Genomic DNA, 14,062 nt, shown 5'->3' with positions numbered 1-14,062 from the left:
GCAGCAGATTGTGATACAGGGTTACTCCGTCTGTGCTCCAGGGATGGCTGGCTAGATTGATTCACAGGGTAGCCACAATGACTGTGTCTCCTCTAAATCACAGCGTGTCCAAGCCAGATTGTACTGAGCAGAGCCCTCCCTGAGCCTGGGTGCACAACACCTGCTCTGTAAATGGGAAAATATCTTCTCCAGGGGATACAGCCACCATTGCAAAGCCACAGCTTCAGCTGGGGCTTGGGACTGCATCCATTTAGAAGGAATGGGAGGGTCACATCAAATGGAATAAAATTCAACTTCCCTATTAAAGATTCCTCTGAAACTACAGGTACAAGCTAACACCATTTATTTTTCCACAGTACAGTTTTACTATGCTCAGCTGAATCCTTTGCTTTGTCACCAGCCTAATATTTGGAGGCATCACCATTGGGACAGGAATCCTGGGCATTATTGCTGGGGCAGAAGCTGCCAGACGTTTAAGGAAGATAAACAACAAAGCTGATCCTCTGATCTGTGCCACAAGCATGTTCCTTTCTGCCCTGTGCCTCTACATAGCTCTGATGGCGGCCCAGACAAACATCCTTTCCACTTTTGTAAGTGACAATTAGCAAAATGTCTTTTGGCATCCTAGGGAGAATGGGAAGGGGGAGGAGGAGGCGAGGGGTGGCTTTTGCAGATTTTTCTGCAGTCTTTTAGACCATTAAGAGGTTTCAGTGACTTGTGGCAAGGTATCCAGGTAAGCTGTGGGCTCTGATGCTCCCATAGCTGAGGTCTGTCCTGTGAGAGCCACACTGGGCACTCCTTGGTACAGAATAAAGGGCAGACAGAGCACAAAAACGGGGCCTGGGGTCCTGCAGAGTGCCCACATTGAAGAATAGAATAGTAACTATGCATTTAGCTGGGTTGAAACATGTCCCTTATGCAAAAATGTAGTTAAAGCAAGTCTCAATCTTATGTTAATTTTTAATGCTTTGTGCCTAATTTAGTATTCTTATTTATTTTTGCTCTCTGAATACTTAAAGGTTGGTGTAGTTGGGGCTGTGCAATACACACTGTTCTTGCTAAGAATAATTTAGCCCTCACCTTCAAAGGCCCAGATCACTAGCTGATCTTCAAAGTCAAGCTTTTGGCAATACAAACTGAAGTATAAATCACTTAAATTCCATTCTCAGTCAAAGGGAAAACAGAAACTTACTAGGAATGACAAAAAATCCCTGTAAGAGGGAACTGAATGTAAACCCTATTTCAACTGTAATCTGGTAACAGCTGGGGAAAGACTCCTGTGCATTTTTCTGACTCCACAGCCAAAATCACCATGATTAACATGTAAAGTAAAGTAAATTACAGTAATCAACAGTTCTCTGCAAAAGGGCACTTTGCATGTTTTTTGCTTCTAAGAATAATGCTTGTTAAAGAGGTTTTCCTTCTGACTCATCAGGAATGTGTATTCCTCTGGAAAAACACCTTTACACCAAGAGAAAACACAAGTGGATTGGCCTGAGTGTGTCTACACAAAGCAGAATGTGAAATGTGAAGCTTATTTTGGATTCAAGAGTGGGGATCTGAGTGCCTACAAGAATTACCCATTGTCTTTTTCTGCTTCTCAGAGTCCCACAAGCTCCAGGTAGACTGGAGGTAGAGAACAGCAGTTTGATTTGCCAGTCTGTGTTAGATAAGTGAATCAATATATTTGGTTGGAACTACCAAAACATACCTTTAATTAGAATAATGGAATCACAGAATAATAGAATCAGGTTTGGGGTTGGAAGGGACCTTAAAGATCATCCAGTTCCACTCCCCTGCCATGGGCAGGGACACCTTCCACTATTCCAGGTTGCTCCAAGCCCCATCTAACCTTGCCTTGAACACTTGCAGGGATGGGGCAGCCACAGCTGCTCTGGGCACCTGTGCCAGGGCCTCAGCACCCTCAGAGGGAAGAATTTCTTCCTTATATCTAATAATTTAATACATTAATCATAATATCTATATCTAAAGCACTGTGAAGGAGAAGATGTCTGGATAATGGTCTGTACTAAGTATATCAGTGCTTCAAGGAACTTTTTTCCCCAAACTGGTTTGGAGAAGAAAACAAATGAACAGGACAGAGAAGAAACATAGGATGTATGGATATCCTAGGCCTCTTATCTATATCTATTACCTACAGGATATCTATAGGTATCCTGGGTATTCTAGGTCTAGTTCTCCTTAGGAGAATGTAAACAACCCCTACAAAAATACCTGATTTTGTCACTGTGCCTTTCCTAGGCTGTGTTTTCATCAACCAGGGACAACATCCTGACCAAGACCTTACCAAACACAGTGCTGGCACCTGTTGTAACAATGTGCCATCAGTCTGATTAGTAGATAAGAATATTGTGCCAGATGTCATGTGACTGTGTGACCTGTATTTCTGAAGAGATTCTGCTTTTCTAGCACTGCTCCACCTCAATGGTGTAACTTTAATCCTTTTCCTCCTGTAAGTCTCTCTCAGTCTGGGCAATTGCTCCAATCTGTGTCCAGGGCTGGCTGAAAGGGTTAATATTTTCTGAGGCCTCAGCTATAAGAACTGTTCAGTGCTCTACCCCTTTTCCTCATGGCTGGGTCTCCATCTGTGATGGATTAGGGATTTCCCACAGGACACCAAGGTTTGGAGACTGCCTGTTCCTTGGAGTCCATCCCATTTTGGAGGTTCTCTCTCTGAAGGAGCGCTTAAGAGCACTTGTACTGACACAGAGGTGTTCACTTGGCTTCATTTGCATCCCTGTGCACTTTGTAAACCTGTGCTGAGTCTTCCTCTTCCATAGATCTGGCTTTTCTCTTCTTGGGTTCAGTAGTTCATAGCAGTTCATTTGGGAGGGTGGTACGTTTCCTATTTTGGCTCTTCTGATGAGGATTTGTGACTCAAACACCTTCTTTGATTCTTCTCCCCACCTTTAAGATGAAGTTAGTGTTTGTAAGCATAGGCAGAGGTGTTTAATTTAGAAGTAATGGGTATGTAGGACAACTCTTGCATAGATAAGCAGAGTCAGTGAGCCTGCCTCTTCTTCACAATATAGAGGGGCAATGTATAGAGTATAGCATAGTATAGCATAGTCACTGCTGTTTTTCTGTTTTGCAGATTTTTATTGCATTTGGAGAACTGTTTTTGTCTGTAAACTGGGCTGTTGTGACAGACATTCTGCTGGTAAGTGCTCATTAAACTATTTCTTTATTTCAAGGTTTTGACAATGTAATATTGTTCCTAAGCCTGCATCATCTTGGTGGCTTTCTGGGGACAGCTGAAAAGACTCCTACAGGGAATCCCCTTGTTGGAATCCTGCTTGGAATCAGTGCCACAATGTACTGCTGGGCAAGGATGCCAGAGGCAGTAAGGGTGTGGTGGTGCAGCAGTCCAAGTTATTACAATCCCAGGAAGATGTCCTGATTTGGATGGAACTCATGCACGTGGTACTCTCTAGTGCTGCCTGTACCCGTAGTATTTTGGGCTTCTGTACAGCTCTGTGTTGTCAGATTTCTGCTAGAAAATGGCCTGCAACAGAAACAAGGTCATTTTGTGCCTATAATCAGGTTTTCTATTTGTTTTCCAGAGATTTGAAAGGATGATCCAAAGTTGATAGTCCATGAACTATTAGCAAGTTCCCTTAGTTCAGAATACAGTGCAGAAGAATTCCAGCTCTTGCAAGTCCAGCTCAGAAGTGTGCTACACTGCCAGAGCATCAGGCCAGCAGTGATGCTTAAGGGGCTCCTGGGAATTCCAGGGCTGACACCACAAGCCAAGGAATAGCAGTGCATGGTTTCATTTGGATTCTGTCATCAGTAATTTCTTCAGAAAGGAGGGATGTGAAAAGCAAACATCTTGTAGCACAGTTTGTCTAGACTGTGATGAGCAGCTTCTTTTTATCATTTCAAAGGTTTTTAGAGTTAGTAATTTTACTTGAGTTTTTACTGTAAATAAAAATTTGGCAACCTTTCATTTAGGTTGTAGCTCCACAGTCACTAATAGATGTCTGTGTAAACCCTGGGGCAGATACTGTGATTGCTGAACTACACAGACCATTATAGTCTTATCAAGTAGTTTATATGACTTTTTTTTAATAACCCATAATATGAACAATTTGAATATGGTTTATCAGTGCAATAAGCAAAGAAATGCTCATATCTGATAGACTGCAGGAAGTTGATTTAAATACCAAAGTTATTTATATGATTGACAATTCTTTTATTGCTACCTATGGGCATAAGACAAAATATTTAAATTAACATTACCCTTTTCTCTGAGGAATAGATCACCCAAGGGACCCAAACTCTACTTTGGGATCCCTGTGCTGAGAAACTGTGGATGTGATGGTAATCTTAATATTTCAAGCAGGCTTCCTGTGAGACAGGGACTGTTCAGACAAGTGTGGCACAGGCACAATGCTGCTGCAGGTGGCACTAAGAGTGGGGAAATTGTGTAAAGCCATCAGGACAAGTGAGAGAAGGCACAAAGTTCAGGGACAGCAGAACAGAGATCTTTGTTTATTCCCAAGCAAATGTGTGTGTTCCCCATTTTATGTAATAGTGTTTCATTCTCAGGGAGCTGAAATCTATTTGCAGGTTGCTGCTGCAAACTTCATGGCCATAATAAATCTTTCATGTAAGAACCCCAGTGAGTGCATTCATGTGTAGCACAACAGGCAGTGGTGCACAATAGCAGTTCACAAGAAGGACAGGAAAAACCCTTGCAGCCTGTGGCTCCAGTGGAGCACAGGTCAGTGGCCCTTGCTGTCACAGGAGCTGGAAATTGCTGGCACTGTGTCTGAGTTGCTCAGATATACAAATTGCTTGGAATCTCTGCTGGCTAACTGAACCCAAGTAGTGGACAAGCTGAGCAGAGATGAAAGTACCCCTCTAACACTGTAAAAGGATCAGAAAGCACATTGCCAAATGCTGAGCACTCTCTAGTGACCAAAGGGACCAGCTGTGGAGCACTACAGAGCTCTCCTTGCACTGCCTGACCTTGCCTTGCTGTGAGTCTGTTTATCTCTGTATTTCCTAGCTGGAGAACCTCTCTTTACATTCTGATTGAGATGAAGGAATGGAACTACTTACATTTCATGGGTCTTCAGCAAAGTCCTGCTGACACTGACTGTGCATTATGATCTCTTTCACGGTGCTGCTCTCTACATGTCAGTTTTCTGCACTCTGGAATTTTAATAAAATAGTAAATAATGCAGTCAGCATTAGTCAATTGGCTGCTTGCTTAAAATCTCAGCCAGCAGCCAGGAGGGTTTTGATTCTTATTTAACACTCACAGAATGGTCAGAAGGAATTATCCTATGAAATAATTGCAGCAGTGAACAGGTGCAGAACAACTATCACTGGTCCAGACTGATAGGTTTACTTATCTTCTGTTTCAGTTTATTTTGAAATAATTGGGGTTTTTTGCACAGAAGCAAGTATAAATGCAATTGCCATTCTTTTTACATGAGTTGATGCACCAACATTTTTAAGTTTCTCAATTTGCTTTTCTTTGAACTCCTAAATCTGTATTTTAATTCTGTCCTCTGACACTGTTAAAGAGGAAGGTGACATCACTGAGTTAGGAAATGGTGATACATGGTGAGGAGAGCAAGGCAGATAGCTGCTATCAGCTCTTTCTTTCCATTCCTTCCTGAATCCAAGCAGAGCTTTTGTTCAGTTCCATCACTCCAGTCTCAGCTTTCTGAGGGAATGCTGCATCACATTGCAGCCTGCAGGAAATCTGTGGGGAGCATCATTGCCATATCCTGGATCCATGTAAATCTAGAAATGAAGGAAGTTGTCTCCCAGGTGACCAACATCCCTCACTTCCATTTCTTTTAGAATATTGTGGGATTAGTTAGCAGCAATATTGGATCAATTGGGAACAAGTGGGAGTTGAAAAGCTTGGGCAGAGCTCTGGGGTGCTGTGTTACCCTGGGAACGGATATCAAGTTTATTACCACAAATGTGCTTTGGGTTGGATCTCTTGAATTCTAAATGCTACTAATTGATTTATCAGAAAATGATGGAATTGAGCTGAATTTGTAGATGTTTGCTTATTCAGTGGCAATCTTACTTGGGAGTTGTGTTTCATCCTGTTCAAACCCCATGGGTTCAGTGTACTACTGCTGTTATATTGACTGATGGGTGCCAGAGATAACAGCAGTAATTTCTCTTTCTGCCTTGTTTCCTGTATGAACTGGTAGGATCTCTGATAATGTAGCTGGATTTGCTAATGCATGTTCTCAGTTTGCCACGAAAATGACTTTTCTTTCTTCCCATGGCACTATAACCACACAATGTAGCCAGGAATTCATTTCTCCTGTGACCTGTGGAGCTGAAGGCAAGGAAGATGCTGACTGAATGATAAGGACTTCTCCCTTTGTGGCTGCTGCATCAAGAGGCATTGCATGTAGCCACCTTTGTGCCTCCTATTCAGTGTACACAAAGGTACCTGCTGAACCACTGCAGTCCTCATGGGCAAGTGGAGAAGTGCTGTAGCTGCCTTGCTGGTTTATTGAGAGGCTGTTCTTGGAGTGTTCCTTATGAAAGGTTTGCCATCTGTGAGGTTGTGGAACTCTCTTTTTTAGGGTTTTGGCAGCTAATAGTGTAGGAGATGTTGGAATTGGAGGGCTTTGGGAAGGCTACCAAGGTGTCCCTGTGTTTGGAAGTGCCCTGGGAGGTACAGAAGTGTTCACCAGCCTGTGTGTTCCATCTGCCTTTTTAGCTGACAGCTCTGAGGCAGAGTCTGCAGGAGGTCTCTGAATCCTACAGAGGCAACAAGAGGGATCTGCAAACTGCTCCTCTTGGGGCACCTGCTTCTGTGCAGCACCTGGGCTGGATCTCCTCAGAGGAGGAGTGTGCAGGATGTCACCTCCACTCCTGCAGGTGTGGGGTCCTGGGCAGTCACTGTGGCCAGGCAGGACCCCATGGCTCCTTCAGAGTCCCTGTGGGACTGTTTTATTTATTCTTTTCCTAGTGAATCTCACAGTGCCTTGAGCTCTTGAGTATAGTTTCTGTTGTGCAGAGGAACCTGAGTGATAGCACAGGCAGAGTTTGCATGAGCCCTGAAACCATAGGAAACACCCCATCCTTCTCTTGTCTTTTTCTTGTTACAGTCTTGTTCCATCTCTTGTAGTTGCAGATATGGGATATTAAATAAAGGTAGTAAGGAAATGGTGCAAGGCACTGGAGAGCCAAAGTACATTTAGCTTTTCTCATGCTTGCAATGCCCATGATATATTGAGTGCATAACAATATTTGATTTGCATCTCTCAAACACAGCCTGTCATTATCCATAAAGGAAATCTGAGTCTAGGACAGATGACATAAAAACCTCGGAGAGCCAAGAGCTGACAGGCTCCAGTCTAGTACAGTCTGTCACAGCCAGGTCTGCTCCCCAAGCTCAGAGTTTGCTATTGTAGTTTTTTTGTCTCTGCACAAGAAAGCCTGTTCACACAGTGTGCATGCTCATCATCCAGGTAGGTTCTGAGAGACAAAAAAGAAGTGGGTAGACTGCACAGCCTCAGTGTAGGCCATGGTGTGCTTTGGCCTCAGTGAGAAGGAGCTGTTGGATTGCTCCTCCATCCCATGGGTGGCCAGGATTTCAGAACAGCCAATCTCACACAGCTCTGCTCCTACACTGCCTGGGGACTGGATGCAGTGTCATGGCAACATGACACCACAGTGCTTTCTGTGAAATTTGTCTTACAAAGTTGTAAACAGTGTTTGAATCTGAAATACATCAGTGTTGCTCTGTCCATGTCTCTGGGATATTCTGGAAGCAGCTGGGCACTGCTGAAGTTCCCTGTGTTGATGTTCCCTCTCTGTGGGCTGTGCTTTGTTTCAGTACGTGGTGGCACCGAGGCGACAATCCACAGCCATTGCCCTGCAGATTTTGGTCAGCCATTTGCTGGGAGATGCAGGCAGCCCATACCTCATTGGAGCTGTAAGTGAACTCTCTCCTTATTGAATTTTCCTTAGGGTAAAACTTCTAGAAACTAATAGACAGATACTCACAGAATCATGGGCACTACCTGATCCAAAACCAGAAATTACTCAAATTGCTGTCCCAGAGTCTAAGACACAGACACATTTTCCTAAATGTTTTTACCTGCATGAAGCACTTGGTCCTGTGTCACTGCTTGCAGGTGTGAATAGTTCTATGCAGTGTGTAGAAATTTACAGACTTATATATTTTTAGAGGCATGCATTTTTGCAGATTTTGGTGAGCCATTTGATGGGAGATGCAGGCAGCCCATACCTCATTGGAGCTGTAAGTGAATTCTCTCCTTACTGAAGGGTAAAACTTCTAGAAATTGATAGACACTCACAGAATCATAGGCACTACCTGGTCCAACATCAGAAATTACTCAAATTGGTGGCCCTGAGTCTAAGATACAGGCATTTTCCTAAATGTTTTTACCTGCATGAAACACTTGGTCCTGTGACACTGCTTGCATGCAGTGCAAGCATTGCACTGCTTGAATAGTTCTATGCAGTGTGTAGAAATTTACAGACTCATATATTTTTAGAGGCATACATTTTTGCAGAGACAGTGTCATGGGATTTAAGCACTTTCTGCTAAGTTTGTGAGTTTCATGGAAATTAATTCAATGTGTTAAAACCCAAGACTTAGTTCAAATCTTCAGGTTTGAAATCTTGCAGTAAGTCTTGAAAATCAGAACAAAAGTGGTGCAATGGTTGTCTTTAGATAATACTTGACCTTTAAAGCTGTGGTCTCAAATCACCTTAACCCTGAATTCCCACATTCCTTGAGACCTGATTTCTCTGCTCTTCCTACATTTACTTGATCTTAGGTGCTTCTGTGCAAATCAGCCTCATTCTGCTTTCTCTGTGCAGTTCATTAATTTTAGTTCCTGTGGACTCTGTCAGTCTCATTTCCTTCCTCCATTTATTTTAAGACACAGTAGCTAACAAAGCACCCATTTCGAGTTTTCTGCTTTACTTGACATGGGAGATTGAGTCTTTGTCAGTGATTTAAAGTTTAGTTTTTATGAAAGTTTATTTAAAGAGTTCACCCCCTGTTAACAGTGTCAGGGTGAGACAGGGCCAGCAATGCCCAAGTGAGCTGTGCCTGCACAGCTGCTGCTGGCCCAGCCACACAGGAGGTTCCCCTTGTCCTCAGCTGGGTGAAACCCAGAGTCTCAACTGTCTGGCAGAGAAGAGAGCCTCTCTCCCTGAGGGATTACCCCTGCTGACTTCCTTCTTTTGGCAAATGAAGAAATCACTTTGCTCCTTGGTGTTAGGGAACTCCTGCTCTCACACATATCTGACTGTATGTGTGGGAACACAACAACAACATCCCTGTGGAAAATGCTGAGATGGGATGCAAAAATGGGAGGTACCCCAAAAGCTGAAATGTGTCTTGTTCATTCTCCCTTTGACCAATGTATTGATTTAGGCTTTCTACCTGAACAATAAAACTGTTTGTGCCTCTTGCCCTCTGTCCTTTGCCCTCTTTGGGGCACAGACAGAACTGAGGCTTTGTGCTGATCCTGCCTGTCACTGTGTGCAGGACCTGCAGAAGTCACCTTAAAGAGCAGCTCTTGAAAGAGTGAGGACCCTAAAAAACCCTAAAACCTAAAAAAAGCTTATCCAGATGAGATTAATCTCAGAACAGAGGCAATAAACCCAAGAATAAAACTGCTGTGTCCAAGTGGGTTCCTGTGTATTGAGCACCCACTCTGCCCTCTGGAATGTTCTGTGAGCCCATGCACCAACACTTCCCATGACTGCTGATGGTTAAACACCAAATCTTCTACTTTCATGTCCTAATAGTGGACAGCCTGCTTCAGCCAAACTTTTAGCTTAAAAATCTGTCTGAAGAATCAGGGAATTTTCTTTTTCAAAGCCTGTTTTTCTTCCCTCTGCACCCTAGAGATTTTTTCTCTAAACATTTTAAAATTAAATGTATTAGGTTTCTATCATAGCCATTATGCTTGCTGTAATCCCTAGGTACCCATTTAGAGTTGATCTTCCTCTTATCTTGCTAAACTGTCATAAATAATCATAGAAACCCAGCAAAGGTTGAAGAGTCTTGTATTTATGCATTTCAAGTCACACAGTATATTCTAACCTTCAAGAGCAAATGTGGGAATAAAAATGACTGCTTTCACCATTTATCTTTTTGTTTATGCTGAGAAGAGATTTCAGGTTCCTGGGTTAAGTGTTGAATCTAATTGAGTTTCTTGAAATCAGATTTTCCTTCTGTCTACAAAAATAAAATTAATGTTTATCATTTGTAGCCTTTACAATCTCATTCTCCCACCAGTGCAAAAAGCACCTGCCTGGTATTTTCTTCCTCCCACTTACTCACAGTGTCACTCCATAACTCCTCAAATGCCTTTTGGCTCAAAAGCAGACCCCACTCTTGTCTTAGGTTAATTTCCATCTTTTCCCTGTCTTATGAGTGTTCTTGTGCCTGTATTGCTGCTTGACTCTCTGTTTCTATACACTGAGTTTCAACAAGGGAGGCAGAAGTTACTGAACAGGATCAAGAGGTGCAAAGGTCACTGCCCAAGGCCCAGCCTGTGCTGGCAGTCTGGAGGTGGGCTAGGAAATGGTAAAACATATTTTCTGCTCTTGTGACTGGAGGCACTGAAGGTGTAAAACAACATGAGATTTCTTGACCCTTTGGAATCACAGAATTACAGAATAAGGATGGATAAGGATAAGCTGGAGAGCAGTGCAGTACAGGTGTGCTGGGTACTGGTTTGACAAACTTTGGGAGCAAACTCTCACCCCTGCCTGCCTCTTTTATTCTTTTCAAGGCTCACAGTGTGAAGAGTCTGTTTAAAGCAGGAGAGGATGAAGGTGTTATTCCAGATTAATGCAGCCTTGTTCCCTCCCCAGATCTCCAATGCCATCCAGGCCAGGAACGTGCCCTCGCTGCAGTGGAGTTTCAGGAGCATGCAGTACAGCTTTGTCACCTGTGCCTTTGTGGGGGTCTTTGGAGGAGGATTTTTCCTCCTGACATCTTTCTACGTCGAGGAAGATCGGAAGGAAGCACAGAGGCTCTGAGGGGTCTGTGTTTGTAACTTTGAGACCTGGATGTGGTGACCTGTGTGACACCAGCCATGGGATTGTCTCTGTAACATCAAACCATGTTAATGTCTGCCTTATGGTAGTGCCACAGCAGTCTCTATAAAAAAGATAAGGACAAAATCTCAGTGAAGTCTCAGATTAAACAAACCTTTCACACAAACAGACCACAGACCTCACAAGGAAAATTGCTGTTAGTGCAAAATGCTGCAACACATGGAAACAGCATCCTTTACTGTAGTGCACCCCTGCAGACTTCATGGAACATCAGGTTCTTTTTCTACTCTGATCTTTCTCAGCCCTGTAGAACCAGTCCTGTCTCTCTGTAGCACTTCTCTCTCTTTCCTAAAAGAAGTCATGTTCAAAGTATAAAAGATTTACAAAAAACCTCTTGAGTTGGACAGAGCCCGGTCCTCAAGCACCTGGATTCTTACAGCCCCCTTCTGCTCAGACTTGGTTTTCCAGGAACCAGCAATGAACTGTCCCTCAAAGGAAGATGAACTCTGGGAGAGAGTTTGCACAGAAGAAAAGAATGTCCTCCCTTTTTCCTTTCCTTTTTTGCTTAATGAGATACAGCTGGGGAAAAGGCCAAATCACAATTTCTCCATATGGCACCAAATCCTGCATACTGAATTTTTGGATGCTTTTGACTGCAAGTCAAAAATTGCTCATGCATTGGCATATGGCAACTCTCCTCCCCCATCCATAAGCAGGCCCTTGTCCTCTGTGGGCTGGGGAGCTCCAGAGGGTGTTTTACAGAGCTGTCACCAGCAGGACTGCTGCCCTCAACAAGGCAGGAGCTCTTGAGGCACAACATCTCCTGGAGATTAGGGAGGCCTGTGAGCTCTCAGCAGGATGAGACTTGCCTGTAGAATCTGGAACATGTAGGTACTAAAAAGAGCGTTTTAAGTTGTCTAAAATGACCAAGAGAAGCAGAAACAATCAAAGTCGTGTCAGATTCAAGACTGGAGGGTTGTGATTATTTTATATGTAACATCCTAATGGTGTACCTCTTCCTAATACTTGGAGGCTCCTCACTGTATCCTCAGGCCTTGGGTAAGTATCTCCTCTCATGAGTGAGCAGTAGGACCTGTAAAACCACTTAATTATAACTGTCCATTTGAACTCTTATCTCCAAAGTGAAGGGGATTTTGGATGTGCTATCTGTTGTCACAATATCATGCCAGGTACCAAACAGGACATGACCACTGTGGCCAATTTCCATTGTTTGTCCTGGCTTAGCTCCCAGTAGCACCTTAAAGCCTGAGCAAGATATTGGCAAGTGAATTGTAAAGTGTTGTAAATTTTGCATGATTCTCCCAGTAAATCATAAGCACAATATTCCTGTAATAACTGTGAATGTCTAATGTCACTGTAAATAGCATAATTCAGCTACTGCAGGTTTTTGTTCTTCCCTCTGTCTACCTAGTATTTAAAAAAATCTGTTCTGAAATCTGACTTAAACCTAGGTAGTGAAATGTGACCATTGTGGGAAATAATAGAGAAACTTTGTGGTACTCAGTGAGAGTGTAATAATTGTCTTTAAAATAAAAGTTTGTATTCTGAAAGATTGAGCAACTTTTTCTGGTTGTAAAAACTATCCATGGCCATTATAGCACTGACCTTTTGGAAACCCCTGTGCTGCCAGGGACCCCACATCCAAGAAGGGATTTTTGCTCTTGGATATGAATGCTTGCAAAGATCCTAAGTGCTTCAGCCATGGCAGGATTTCAGCAGCTCCATGTGCTTCTCTGTTGGTGCATTCAGGATTTGCCCTGCAAACAGTTGAGTAATTTATCACTTTTGTTATGTCAGCATTAAATTCCTCTTTAAAAAATTCATCAGGAGCTGCGTCTGGCCCACTGTGCAGGCACGTATTTGACATATGAGCAAGAGATGCCAAATGCTGTTCTGTAAATGGTACAAGCAGTCCATGGCAAACTCCTCCCTCCTCCTACTCCAATCTCCTCTGTGAAAGTCAGTGCCTAGAAATGAGCAGGATCACACTGACTAGTCATCCCATCTTGTCAAATGCCTCTCTCTTTTCATTTCAATTTATGGGCAAAGGATGTATTGGAATATGAATCCCAATATTGCCAGTTAGATTGTGCCTGGGCCAGTCTGACCCTCGCTGCTGAGCCAAAGGCGGCAGCTGTGGTGTATCACCCCAGAGACACCTTTAGCTTGCTGGTGGTTGCAGCTGGGCACTGAACAAGTCCAGGCTTGTTAGGAACTCCGTTTACCTCAGGAAGAGGCTTCAGGCAAAGGTGAAGAGAAAAAAGGAGAGGATTCTGCCCAAGGGTTGTATGCAGTGGTTTATTCCATGGTTACAGAGGCCTGAATCTTGGGGAGACCTCCCAACAGGATCCCAAGCACATGGCGTGCTTCACCTTTTAAGCTCCCGGAGCAGGGGGAGGGGAGGGGACAGGTGAGCCACCAACCAGGTGGGGGGAGGGGCAGGGTCTCAGGGCAGAATGACAGCTAGACAGGCCAATGACCCCCAGGCCTGAGGGCCATCCTTTGAACCTGACCAACCACACCACGCCTTTGCTGGAATGTTAAGCCTGATTGACAGGACTCACTCAGCAAGGGGTGAGGGGGAAGAGAGGGTTTTGGCGCACCTGGGTAAGGGACCTGAAAGTTTGAAACACACCGCAACAGGATGTGTATTTTTGTTATTTTTTCCTGCATTTAGCAGAACTAACAAGTGGATAATCTGAGCTGTGCCTGGGCCTCCCTGGAGCTGCCCTGTCTCACTGAGAGCTGCTGGCAGAGGCCATGGAGAGATGCAGCCCCTGCATGGAACAGCCCAGGGAGCTGCTTCCATCAGCTGCTTGGTCCTGTCTCTTAAAGATGGAACTCCTTCACTAGGATTTGTATGAGGAGTAGAATTTCTTAACATTTTCTGCATATCTTGATTTTGCTTCTTAGTGGATGTCACCAAATTCTGCATGGAGGGGTTCCCTTAGTGCTGGAGAGGGCTGGGCTGCACTGGAGT

The 14,062-nt window shown here is 43.8% G+C and overlaps 1 protein-coding gene across 2 annotated transcripts in view; it reads left to right on the top strand.

Annotated features, from left to right (window-relative positions):
- SPNS3 (SPNS lysolipid transporter 3, sphingosine-1-phosphate (putative)) overlaps positions 1-12,632 on the top strand; it is a 30,241-nt gene extending 17,609 nt beyond the window's left edge. For both annotated transcript variants that reach the window (XM_064729182.1, XM_064729181.1), the window contains 4 exons: positions 401-590; positions 3,116-3,181; positions 7,850-7,948; positions 10,876-12,632. In XM_064729182.1, the coding sequence (XP_064585252.1) occupies positions 401-590; positions 3,116-3,181; positions 7,850-7,948; positions 10,876-11,043 (523 nt within the window). In that variant the 3' untranslated portion in view covers positions 11,044-12,632. The remainder of the gene's footprint in view (positions 1-400; positions 591-3,115; positions 3,182-7,849; positions 7,949-10,875) is intronic.
- Positions 12,633-14,062: the final 1,430 nt, after the last annotated feature.

The sequence above is a fragment of the Zonotrichia leucophrys genome, chromosome 19 (genome assembly GCF_028769735.1).
Source record: "Zonotrichia leucophrys gambelii isolate GWCS_2022_RI chromosome 19, RI_Zleu_2.0, whole genome shotgun sequence".
In the NCBI taxonomy this organism is placed as follows: domain Eukaryota; kingdom Metazoa; phylum Chordata; class Aves; order Passeriformes; family Passerellidae; genus Zonotrichia; species Zonotrichia leucophrys.
The sequence above is the reverse complement of the archived record's forward strand: the minus strand, read 5'-3'. Positions and strand labels throughout refer to the sequence as shown.